Here is a 13,103-nt window from a genome sequence, read left to right on the forward strand (position 1 = left end):
GGAAAATTTGACTAATGTCGCTGTGGCCCGGTGGCCGAGTGGTTCAGGCACCTGCCGCGATAGCAGAGGACGCTGGTTCGATTCCAGCCTGGGGCACTGGAGGCCTTGGTCACTTTTTCTTAGTATATGACATTTATTTCAGTTTATAATTTATATAGTAGTGTTTCTACTTGATAAAAACAAATTAAAATATTTTCTGAAAAATAATTTAATTTGTTCAAATACTTCATAGCATTTAAATAATGTTGGTGGTAATACTGGGAATATTTTGTCTGTTGTTCACACTTGTAATACGTGATTTTTACCCAGTTGTTACATCTGGTAGTTTAATACTTAGTGGTCAATCGGGAAACATAGCAGTAGAATCTAATTTAATTTAACGGTTCTAGATCAATTAACAATTAATATAAATATAATTAATAATATAAAATTACTACACAGGGCCAACTACTTTAAAAAATCCATTTAAATTCGTCTCGATAACATTTAGATACAATTATACAACGCTAGACAATTTCTATTAAGACCATTAAAGCAACCTTTGGCTACAGACGCGGTCAAACCGCTATAAAACCTTAAATAAATTGCGATCCTATCACAGGTTAGCATGAGTTCATGAATATAGCAAAAATAGGTATGTATTCTTGATATTTAACTTCATTTAAAATATCTCTGTTATACTTATATGGAAACAGATTAACAGATATAATAACAACTGCCAAATATATTATTTTATATATGTACATGATTAAGAAATGAAATCTGAGCGTTTTCGAAGCTGACCTATTTGTCTCCTCAGTGAGACCATTATGTGCGGGTCTTAAAAAACACTCATTCATAATATGTGTCGCACATAAGTTGTGGAAGTTATAAAGTGAGCCCTTAAGGGGTTGAATGAAAAGCCAACAGCTTTATTTTTGGATCCCCAAATGTTTAACTTATAAGTAAAGAAGTCTACTGTAAATTAAAATTAAAATTTTACCTAAGGTAAAGCTATGCCTTTTCTACCCCTAGAGCAGAGAAACTGAAGTGCCACATGTCACGTCTACACTGATCCAACTGAAAAATGATAGTTTCTCGTTCAAACCACAATGAATGAGAGCAATGAAAATAGGTCACCCAGTACTTACGGAAATATCCCCAAATTGACACGTCTTCAATACGCTTTGCAAGTGGAATTTTAGACGTATCATCACTGTTTCATCCAAGACTAAGGCTGGTTTTAGTGTCACGCGGACCGTCCGTGCGGATCGCTCCGCACCGCCAAATTGTATGAGAAAGCTGTCCGCGCGGACCCGTCAGCTTTACTCTATAACCTATTATATAAAAATGTCCTATTATATATTATATAACGCTCCCTGAACTTAATACATATTGCGGAGCGATCTGCATGGACGGTCCGCGTGACACTAAAACCAGCCTAAATGTGAACTATATTTTATTTGCACTCAGTAGTAGACCAGTGTAAACGTGACCATACTACCATTTACTTGTTTTCAATGCTATGCGCACTGCACTTTTTGCAAAGAGTATACACCCCAGATTCGGCATCATGCTTACCTTTATAGTGGCACACGATATGCACCAACTTCAGATTGTCCCGAGTGAAAATCTGCAAATAGTACCTGTCCGCTTCCACTGTTCCATCGCTGCTATGTTCACATAGAAGACAAGTGACATGCCCGGAGTATACCGCTTCTATAGCTTTAATGATTTGGGGTATTATGGAGCGGGAGAGCTCAATTTTGTGGTCTAGGTTCCATGTTTGAAATATTATGCGTTCTTCTCGGCTTCTGTAAGGGTTAATCAGATGGTCATCCGTGTAAGCGCATGATGTGTTGTTGTAAAGGCCTCCACATTGGAATAGACCTCGTTCGTTGCAGAGGCGGTTTTTCTCTGCTTTTCTGTTGAAGTAGTCCTCGTTATATTTATTGGTTTCGAGTAGTTTTCGTAGGTCTATGAGGAACTGATCGATTAGTTTCTTGCCGCGGCTGTTTTTGGAATGAGTGTAGAGGTCAGAGGCCTGGAGGGCCGACTTGGTTTTGTAGAAATAGCCCCGCATGCGATCTTTGACGCGTTTGCACATTGACTGCTCTTTTGTCTTTTCTGAAGGCTCCAGACCTGTAATAGTAAACGTAGTTTAAGTGCTGTAATTTACGAGTTATGGCATTTAGGCCCTTACACACCGCGATTTTCCAACGCGCTTTTCGTTCGTGGGGTTACTTTAACCCAACCGAGGGTAACTTTGACCCAGGCCACTTTCCAGAAAGACTTTCTGGTTCCAGACAGTTAAATCAAGATTTCTTATCTAAGTAGTCAACTAAAAAGTCAGTAGGCTTGCAATATGATTCTATTCTGAGGAACATGTTTAGTAGAGATGGGCCGAATATGGACTTTGCCGAATACGAATATACGGTTGGGCTGGAACTGTCTAAAACGCTGAAGGCAAGTTCATTTCAGGTCCGCGGTCTGTACTCATAACGTGTTTTTGACCCTTCTCCTCCCGACTGACCGGGAATGTTTATGAAAAGAAACGGAAACGTCTCACACCTGATCGCGAAGTGCATCCGCGGTAACTAGCGGACGACCTTAAAAAAAATTGTTTATTCGGTAAATATTCGGCAGTTCGAACCGAACTATTCGGCTGAATACGAACATTGAAAAATATGCCGAATACCAAATGATTACCGAATATTCGGCCCATCTCTAATGTTTAGTAAGTCTGCTAACACCGAACTATTCGGCCGAATACGAACATTGAAAAATATGCTGAATACCGAATAATTACCGAATATTCGGCCCATCTCTAATGTTTAGTAAGTCTGCTAACCTTCGAACCACTTGGGATCCTGCGCGCGCTCGCTCAGCATGGTGCGCGCATCATCAGCAGCTGCAATGTATTTCTGGAACACCTTGAACTTCTCCTTGATGTTGGTGGTGAGGAACTCCTTAGCGGCCAGTCCTGTGTCGATGTACTCCTTCTTGGACGAGCGGATTAGGCTGTAGTAGTGGTCAAAGTCTGGAAATAAAATGTATTACAAATAAACAAATATTATAGGACATGCTTACACATATTGACCACCGGTCTGGCCTGGTGGGTAGTGACCCTGCCTGCGAAGCCGATGGTCCTGGGTTTGAATCCTGGTAAGGGCATTAATTTTGTGTGATGAACACAAATATTTGTTCCTGAGTCATGGGTGTTTTCTATGTACTATATGAGTATGTAATTATCTATATAAGTATGTATATCATCGCCTAGCACCCATAGTACAAGCTTTGCTTAGTTTGGGGCTAGGTTGATGTCCCCCTAATATTTATAATTAATTTATAATTGACTAAGCCCCACAGTAAGCTCAAGAAGGCTTGTTGTTGTAGAGAGAAGAGGGACGACCTATCTGGAGGGCGACGTGGGCATAGAAAACACACAGTAGACTTTCCTTCAATATATTTGAGACGTATTTATACCAGATCAACATCTATACTAGGTAGCTGCCTCTGATCGAATGACCAATGCGTACCGCGTTCTATTTGACAGCGGGCTGATATTCCAAATTTAAATATCATAACTAACCAGTCACAGATTAAAAAGGCTGTAAAGGTTGCACACCTTTACAGTACTCAGCAAACAATATATTATTATAATATATAAATACTTAAATGCGTATAAACACTCAAGAGTCAGCAATAAATATCTGTGCTCATCACACAAATAAATGACCTAACCGGGATTGGAACCCAGGACCTTCGCCTATATAATCTATCTATATAACATACCAGTTACCATTTGTTCCTTGTCCTTCAACAATATGAAGAGCGTCTGCGGAGGCAGCGTGTCCAGGTAATCGTCATCCGCGACCTGCGTCCCGTCCTCAGCCACGTAAAGCGCCGCGCACCTGGCATTGAACTACAAACACAAAATATAGGTCAATGCTAACCGATATCGGCCAAGGCCACGCTTTTCAAGGATAAATAATGCAACTATGAATGAAACCACTACTTTAAACGATTAAAAAACATCTAGATATTAATTAAGTGAATATATAAACATGGAATAGCACTTACACCGAGCTTTTTGCATGATTTCTCAATTAATTCCTGCAGGTTTTCGGCGGCGACGCCGATTCGCTTCTGCCTTTTCACATCGGCCACTTTATATCCCTTTTTCATGGTTTTTTTACGGCGATTTTTAGCACAAATAAATTAATATATGGAAACTAAATCAGACAAAGAAAATTATATATTATCCTGAATGACCGCCCGCGCTATTCGCGATATAATTTACGCGACAAAGTACAGTACTTCCGGATTGTTTGACGCATGTCAGATAAAGGTTGTAAATGACACTTCATAGATTGTTACCATATGAAAAAAACATATTCAAAGATCATTCGAGGCACTGATAAAAATGCCGTTAACTTAATCAATTTATTAAATGAAAATAGTCTTTAATTCTTGCGACATAGAGATTAATTTCGTAATTTTGAAACGAGCACTGACAGATCACTGATGACAGCCGTTAGTCGGATTGATTTTTGATGTGCCGCTGCCGGTGTAACTGTTATTTACATTTTTGTGCAACTTTTTTCAGGATTTTAGGTTGCTTTTAGGCATATTGGTTAGGTTAAGAATTGAATTTGTCTTATCTCAATGTGCAGTTAATGAGTAGGTATTATCAAAATATAAGACTTGTCTTATGAGTTCGACCTAGTAGCTTACTTGATAACCCTTTTCCCGATAGTCTTAGTTTAGGTCTCCTATAGTGAACGCTTGTGTGCTTACTTGTTATCTACGTTCCTTACTGAGTAAAGGCGGCCATGAAAAGAGGAGCTTTGATTGTTATTGAAGGACTTGATCGGACGGGGAAATCTACGCAATGCAAAGCACTAGGTTGGTATTCAAAGTTTTCTATTGAAAAATATTATATTGATACTTATTTTTAAAATTACATGTGGTGTTGTTTATTGACTTCAGAATAGTAATTTTCTAAATATGTTTATTTTGAACAGTGGAAGGCCTGCTGCAGAAACAGATAAAAGCAGAGTACACCAATTTTCCAGCAAGACAAACAGAGATCGGGAAAGTTATCAATAACTATCTTATGTCCAAGGTAAGCCTCTGTATCATCATATTATGTGTATAATATGATATTCTAGTTTCAAAATCTATGGGGCCACCAAACTGTAACTTGTGGAAACCATCTAACTAACTAGTCCAAAAGGTATGGCCCAAAATTAACTCTATTCTTCAGTTAGATTAATTAGTCGGAACCTTTCATAAATGTTTGAAAAAAGTCTGACTTAATGGAAAAGAACATTATTATTCTTTAGTAGTAAATTAAAAGATTTGTTTTATAAATAAAATAGGCTATTATTGAGTGGTTGTATGATACAACTTTGATACAAAGACATTTAAAATGAATAATGTGCAATAAAAGTGTAACCATTTCAACTGTTCCATAAAACTGCAGTCTTTGGAAAATCCATATTTATTTATAACAATCCAAATTTCAGAAAGAGCTGTCTGACGAAGCCATTCACCTGCTGTTCTCAGCCAACCGCTGGGAGAGAGCCGGTGAGATCATCAAGACCCTGGAGGAAGGCACCAGCATCATTGTGGACCGGTATTGTTACTCGGGAGTAGCTTTTTCAGCTGCTAAAGGTATGAAACTGCTAAAGTTGGATCGAACTAACTCTGCATGACATTTGCAATGTCAGTGTAGTAAAGTAATGACACTCCCTCACTAATAAAGGAAGGGAGTGTAATTATTAACTGTTCAATGTTATATGTACAGAAGTTGCATTCAAGATTGATAGATAGAATACTCTTTATTGGCACACCTCAGTACAAGATACAAGATAATTATTGATAAAAGTCAATGTTTTACAAGTCAGTAAATAATAAATTAGTAATAATATGTAGTAGGTAGGTTGGTACAGCAATTTGCACAGTAATTTTTATATTACTATTAAATAAACAACATGTTTTAAGCGAAACAAATCAAGTAAACAATCAGTAGGTAGTCAAATAGGGTTGCATATAGCTTAAACAAACATAAGTTATTAAATTATTAATTTCATAAAGTAAGTATACATTTGTTAATAATTGTGTTTAAGTATAGTAGATTACTTAGGGTACAGTAAAAAGATACAAAAGAAAACAAACAACTGATTGATAGATTTTCAAGATTGCCTTTTACTGCCCCATTTGAATAGCTTACCCTGTAGGTGTAGATGTTAGTATACTATTGCTGTATACTTGATTACTACCATTGATTTAAATGTCAGATTATGAATTTAGTACCATCACCAACACTGTTAACTGTACATCGGTGGATCTTATGCCTTTTGTAATAAGGTCCACCGATGTACAGTTAAGAATGTTGCTGTATTCAGTATTCATTAATTTCTTGCTTGTATGGTAAATTTTTTGGTAGTATTTCCATATTTCTTATGATATCACATGGACCCTGAATAGGATGTAGCAAATACAAATAATTTAATTAAGTTACAGTAACTTAACATACCTAGTGGCTACTAACATAAAAAAATTACTGCATTCCCCTTGCCAGGGAGGTTTTGGGATTATACTGAGCAACTTTTACTATGGGACCAACTCCGAAATCTCGAAAAATAAATTTACCCTCCCATAGAAAATGGACCAGCAATGGATAGAAAATGTATGGAACAGCCAAATTTTATTTTCGCGTTTTCGGTGTTGGTCCCATAGTAAAAGTTGCTCACCAAAACCTCTGTGGTAACGGGAATGCAGTTATTTTTTAGCCAACCTGTATAACCTGTGTATGTAATGTAACACAAATTTATCACTGTTTGTACTATTCTAAGATAAAAGCTTTACAATGCTCAATTATCCCATCCTCGTCGCCACTATTATATCGCGATATTATCGCCGAAATTCGGGAGAGCACATGTGCTTGCGTACCTGACAAATCCAGACTGGCTTTGCTGAAGTACCCTCATATTTCAATACACTACAGTTACAAATACTGCAATTTTTGTTAGGTCTCGACATCAACTTCTGCAAAGCCCCCGACATGGGCCTGCCCAAGCCAGACCAAGTGTTCTTCCTGACCATGCCCATAGAGAGCATAGAGCAGAGAAATGGCTTCGGAAACGAAAGGTGAGAGTTGCATGATTGCATAAAAGTGGATACATTTTTCGCATGAACTGTAAATGGCAGCACAGAGGCCCTCTATTTTTCAAGCCACTAGATGGCAGACCCTACTATGCGAAATAGAGCCATAGTGAAGTGTAGGGGCAGCACCAGCTTGCTCCCTGTAGCCCGGGCGTAAGAATACGGCTATGGTATCCCCTGCCTGTCGTAAAAGGCGACTAAAAGGTGTTCTCGGGGTCGGAGACGGTCGCAGCTAGGGACTGCGACTGAAAAAAGAGGGGACCCATAAAGGGGCATAACGCTAGGCCGACACTGGCGCGTTCATTGGAGATCCCAGAGCCGTCCGAAATGCGCCGAGGAGGACAACTGGGAGGTCTTTAGTCGGTGAAAGTCCGATATAACCTCCGCGCTGTCCATGCGGTGCGGACGGATTTTCCTACCAAAAAAAAAAGAAAAAATGGCTAGTACCAGCTTAGAAGCGTGAATTGTTTTCGCTTTTGATTCAGCTCTAGAGATTGAAGACCCTCTAACACGCACGGTCTCTATAGATTTTTTAATGCAGTCTTCGCATTTCTGTTAGATTGCCATCAAAATTTCAAATCTACTGTCAATAAATAATTTGAACATTATGTAATTTCTTATTGGTTTATAGGTACGAGGTTTTAAGCTTTCAAAAGAAGGTGGCAGAAATGTACCTCCAGCTAAAAGAAGATGACTGGGAGGTGTTAGATGCAAGAAGGTAGTTATGATTTATGATATAACCTATTTTAACTAAATATTTTATGGTTAACCCTTTGAGCGCCGCGTCTATCGTGTGCGGTGTCGGCGTGTCATCGTGAACCTTGTCGTAATGCACGAAGGTTGATATTGGGCTGTCGCCGCGCGCGTCAGTTGACCTCTTTGTCGATCAAACGGTTAAAGTGCAAGATATATTGAGAAAAAACATCTCCAAATTGTATGATACAAGGGCAATGAGCCTCAGGCTTTAATTATGATACCTAAATCGCAGTGTAAAAAGTAACAGTGGGCCGACGCCTTTGATGTTTGCGTAAATGCCAACACCGCACAAGAACACAGTAGGGTTGTCACAGACTTTTACACAACTGCCCAAAAATTAAAAATATTTCAAATAAGACACGCGCCCTGTATGTAGTCCCGAACTACTAACGATGGATATGTATGCAGCCGCACGATTGCCCTGTCCAGACGGCTTCATCGAATGACTGTGTTGTTTTAAAGACTGCCTAATCATGTTTGACTTTCAGATCAATAGAAGAAATTCAAAAGGAGATACTGGAGAAAGCGTTGCAAGTGGTAGAGAATGCTGCCGGGCGACCTATAGGCAAGGTGTGGATTAAATCCTGATGTGATTAGTTAGTAGATTTAATATTACTTAGGCAATCTGACCAGCGGAAATAGCAGATCGCTTGTTTCTCGTTGTCAGTCAAATAATTGCCATAGGTAGTAAATGTATATTATTCCAATGCGGCCAAATACGACTGCGCGAAATGCGTACACAAGCATATTTTTCTCTTGATATTTTCATTACTTTTGGCTACTGTATTTCGTTTTCCAAATGAATTTCCCGCAGACGGATTTTGCCTCTTTGACTGTAATTGTACCATTAACCTTTTGGACGCCAATGACCGATATAAAATTAATTCGCTTTCGAATAAAATAATTAGAATTTTAGAATATCGAATTACTATAATTTTAACAGTATTTATAAACCCGACAGTGAGTCCTAAATTCTACTTACTAATAATAGTTACTGCATAAGTTTTGTTTCTATCGTCATCTAAATTTAAGAGCTTGATTCTTGTCAGTGGGGAAATGTAAATAAAAACTAGTGTATTACTGAATTTAATTGTTATTATAATTTTAACCCAAGTTCATGATTAGATAATAAATTATGGTTGTGGGATATTAGAATACCCGTTTTACCCCTTATAGTGCTGAACAAAAAGGTCAATCACACGCCAACATTATGGACGCAAGAGGGCCAATATAAACTTTACTTCAAAGCATGAAGGTGACTTTGTTAGCGCATAAAATGTAAAGCCCGCAGTGCTAAAAACGATTGTTAAAGTGGTAACACACTATCGCACCGCACCGCGACCACAGAATAAATAATACTGCCGTACAGTAAGGAAACTTCCTACAAAACCGAAGTTTGACAGCGGTTCAGGGTCGAATCATGCTATCCCTTTCTAATATATGGCACTATCCCTTTCGGGTTACATATCAGAATACCGAAAATTAACTTACCTAATGTCGAATCACCTATGCTCGATTCACCTATTTTTAAATTACCTAACGATCATTTTACCTAAATATTGAATGACCTAAGTTTATAATACCTAATCTCAATTAACCTAATGGATGAAACACCTAATTAACGTTTTACCTAATGCACATTTTACCTAACGCACGTTTTACCTAAAGCTATTATACCTAATGCATGAAACACCTAAAGCTGACATACCTAATGGACGATCCACCTAAAGCTGATATACCTAATGAACGATATACCTAAAGTTGATTTACCTAAAGGATAACATACCTAAAACTGTTATACCTAACGAACTAAATACCTAAAGTCGATATACCTAAAGGACGGAATACCTAAAATCGATATACCTAATGCATGTTATACCGAAAGTCGATATACCTAATGGACGATATGCCTAAAGTTGATTTACCTATTGAACGAAATACCTAGAACTAATATACCTAATGCACGTAACACCTAAAGTCGATATACCTAATGCACGAAATACCTAAGGTTGGTATATGTTTTAACGAACGAAAATACCTACTGTAAGTTTTGTAACATGGCCGAATGACTTCGTTTACAGTGACATATTGGTTACCACGACCTATTAAATGGAAATACCAGCGGGCTCAGCTGCCACCACCATTTAATGCCATAATAACGTGTAACTGTGGCATTACGTCTTTTTAAGTTTTTACTAGAGATGGCCCGAATAGTGAATTTGGCCGAATACCGAATACCGAATATTGGGCGACCGAATTTTCGGCATGACATGCGAATATTTTGAGTCACAATTATTATGAAAACTGTTCGCCAACTAAGCACAACGTTTGCGAAGATATATTTTTATGTTGAACAGAATTAATTAATGTAGTTAGAGTCAATCAAATCAGATCCATATTAATAATAAAATATTTTGTAATCAACAAAATAAATGCTAACAAACGTGTCTTCGTATTTAACTACTTTCCAAGAATTCATTTTAAATATTAAATATACCTAGCTTTTGGTTATTTTTTATGTAATTTTTCGTTTTAGGTAGGTGCAATTAGATATTCGGTATTCGGCCGAATAGTAGGCAACAGTCGGCCGAATATCGAATATTCGGCAAAATGGGCGAATAGGCCGAATACCGAATAGTTGCCGAATATTCGTGGCATCTCTAGTTTTTACTATGAAGCGGAGACTTTTTGCGATAACTTAAAACGGATAAATTTATCATGTTTGTTATAGTTTTCTTTGAATGTCTTTCTTAAGCTCTAGTTCCACGGTTTTTTTATATTTTTTGGATTCATTGTTCAAATGTTAGAGGGGGACACATTTAAATTTTCTTTCGGAGCGGTTATTGCCGAAAATATTCAGTTTGTCAAAAAATGTTGGTTGAAAACCCCTATTCGTTTTAAAAACCTATCCAACGATACCTCACACTATAGGGTTGAAGCGAAAAAAAAATCCATCCCCACTTTAAGTGTAGACGAGGTTTTTTAAAGATTATTTTCTACGAGTTTGTTGGATTTATTGATTTATATATTTATGTCAAATTGCAGCTTTCTAGCACTAACGATCACGGATCAAGGCCTCGGACAGACGGACAGACAGACAGACGGACATGGCGAAACTATAAGGGTTCCTAGTTAACTACGGAACCCTAAAAAATAGGATTGTATTATAAATTAATTTAAGTTTGACATTCTAATTTATTTTTGACTGCGCGTAACATTATACGATTTAAACTATTTTTTGCTTTTTGTTTTAGAGTTTTTAATTTTAATCTAAATTTAATTAATAAATGTATAGATGTTATCATTTTTAATTTAATAATTTTATTATAGGTATCTATTAATTACATTATTACAATATTATTTTTATTTTAATTCTTAATGCTATATTTACTTAAATTATCTGCAGTAAATGATTTTTTATAATGACTTTAGGTATTTCGTTGATTAGATACAGTCAACTGTAAAAATATGGGTGTAGCCAACTTATTTAAAAATATGTCCCATAGTTCTTAATTCGCTGACATAAGAGCTATGGGACATATTTTTGAGATGATTTGTGCACCCATATTTTTACAGTTGACTGTACCTAATGGGTATATCAACTGTATGTGTTACGTGCATTAGGTATATTAACTTTAGGTATTTCGTTCAATAGGTAAATCAACTTTAGGGATATCGGACATTAGGTATATCGACTTTCGGTATTACGTGGATTAGGTATATCGACTTTAGGTATTCCGTGCATTAGGTATATCGATTTTAGGTGTTTGGTTCGTTAGGTGTAACAGATTTAGGTAATTCATGCAGTCGGTATGTCAGCTTTAGGTAATTTGTGCATTAGGTATATCAAAATTAGGTGTTTCGTGTATTAGGTATATTAACTTTAGGTATTTCATGTATTAGGTAAATCGGTTTTAGGTATTTTAAGCATTAGGTGTATCAAGTTTAGGTAGATCGACCGTAGGTATTCTGAGCTTAGGTAAAACAATTATAGGTGAAACGTGCATTAGGTAATTCGTTCATTAGGTGTTATGAGCTTAGGTTAATAAACCATTAGGTGTTTAAAAAAATAGGTGAATCGAGCATAGGTGATTCGACATTAGGTAAATCAACTTTCGGTATTCTGATATGTAACCCCCTTTCGGCTATTTAGGGTTGTCAAAATTCAAGCCATTATCTTATCTGTGGTCGTGCACGCAAAGGGACGTCAAGTTGTGTCAACCCTAATAATTGCTCGGAGCAATGCTGAGCCGAGCGGAGCCGAGTTTGGCCGAAGTCAGGAGTTTCGCACCCCCTGCTGTGGGTTATACTTTTTACTTAACACATTCAGTGCCAGCCCGAGCTACGCGCTACGAGCGTAGCCGATAACACGGGAAAAACCGTATGTAGCGAAAAGCGCCTACGAACAGTGAACTCCCCTAGGGAGTCACTGGCACTGAATGTGTTAAGACGTTCTGGTAATCAAAGGGTTAATAATGTTTAATTTTGATTTTAATTTTAATTTTGATATATTATTATTACATGTTAATTAGTTTTGTGTCGTGGATATTATAATAATTATTAATTATTTTAATGTATGTTTAGTATGTAGGCACTAACTCTTAAATGTAAGTACTTGTAATACTAACAATTTTATGGACCTATGCAGTCTGAAATAAATATATTGAATTGAATTGAATTGAATAATCAAGGTCATTTCTATTTTACATTACATTACAACCCTAAAGGCCACCCTGCTCTAGCGTCTTTTGAGCGGCGGCGTCTAGTCAGCGCATTGGAAAATGGCGTCACTGCGCAGTTGCGTCATGCGTTAAGCAAGCAGCAGCCAAAGAGTTGACGCCAACGCTCGGGAGACGCTAGTGTGGGGTGGCCTTAACCTTTTGGATGCCAATGACCGATATATGCGCACCGTAGGTTCAACGCCAAAGACCGATTAATCGGTCACAGACCACAGAACAACATAGACCTACGTGCATATGCATAAAGTTCAATTTCAGTTTTGACACTTCAGTGACGTGGCGTCAGCGTGACAGCTTTTGTGTTTGACACTGCGTCGGAAAGGTTAATAATAATATGATTTATGATTCTGTAAGCAGGCAGGCAGTTGTGACAACTGATATTGCCTGTATCCAGTAATCATTAAATAAATAAATAAATATTAGGGGACATCTTACACAGATCAAACCTAGCCCCAA

General features: G+C 37.4%; 2 protein-coding genes across 2 annotated transcripts; one reads left to right on the top strand and one right to left on the bottom strand.

Annotated features, from left to right (window-relative positions):
* Positions 1 to 1,438: 1,438 nt before the first annotated feature.
* Positions 1,439 to 4,351, bottom strand: LOC134791822 (DNA fragmentation factor subunit beta). Its single transcript, XM_063762958.1, has 4 exons — positions 4,063 to 4,351; positions 3,775 to 3,904; positions 2,831 to 3,019; positions 1,439 to 2,121 (listed from the first exon to the last, which is right to left on the bottom strand). Exons 1-4 carry the CDS (start codon positions 4,165 to 4,167, stop codon positions 1,487 to 1,489), a joined length of 1,059 nt encoding a protein of 352 aa, XP_063619028.1. The 5' UTR covers positions 4,168 to 4,351; the 3' UTR covers positions 1,439 to 1,486.
* A 231-nt stretch (positions 4,352 to 4,582) lies between these two features.
* On the top strand, positions 4,583 to 8,866 carry LOC134791823 (uncharacterized). The gene is made up of 7 exons (XM_063762959.1): positions 4,583 to 4,620; positions 4,804 to 4,887; positions 5,007 to 5,107; positions 5,511 to 5,658; positions 7,020 to 7,137; positions 7,784 to 7,870; positions 8,397 to 8,866. The coding sequence occupies exons 2-7, from the start codon at positions 4,815 to 4,817 to the stop codon at positions 8,494 to 8,496; spliced, it is 627 nt and encodes a 208-aa protein (XP_063619029.1). The 5' UTR covers positions 4,583 to 4,620; positions 4,804 to 4,814; the 3' UTR covers positions 8,497 to 8,866.
* Positions 8,867 to 13,103: the final 4,237 nt, after the last annotated feature.

This window comes from Cydia splendana, chromosome 6 (genome assembly GCF_910591565.1).
Source record: "Cydia splendana chromosome 6, ilCydSple1.2, whole genome shotgun sequence".
NCBI classification, from domain to species: domain Eukaryota; kingdom Metazoa; phylum Arthropoda; class Insecta; order Lepidoptera; family Tortricidae; genus Cydia; species Cydia splendana.

Excerpts from the sequence above, each read along its gene's own strand:
- LOC134791823 (XM_063762959.1), top strand. The coding sequence starts at position 4,815 with ATGAAAAGAGGAGCTTTGATTGTTATTGAAGGACTTGATCGGACGGGG. Across the intron at positions 4,888-5,006 it reads TACGCAATGCAAAGCACTAG|TGGAAGGCCTGCTGCAGAAA; the intron begins GTTGGTATTCAA and ends TATTTTGAACAG. Across the intron at positions 7,138-7,783 it reads AATGGCTTCGGAAACGAAAG|GTACGAGGTTTTAAGCTTTC; the intron begins GTGAGAGTTGCA and ends ATTGGTTTATAG.
- LOC134791822 (XM_063762958.1), bottom strand. The coding sequence starts at position 4,167 with ATGAAAAAGGGATATAAAGTGGCCGATGTGAAAAGGCAGAAGCGAATC. Across the intron at positions 3,905-4,062 it reads AATCATGCAAAAAGCTCGGT|TTCAATGCCAGGTGCGCGGC; the intron begins GTAAGTGCTATT and ends TTGTGTTTGTAG. Across the intron at positions 2,122-2,830 it reads GGATCCCAAGTGGTTCGAAG|GTCTGGAGCCTTCAGAAAAG; the intron begins GTTAGCAGACTT and ends TTACTATTACAG.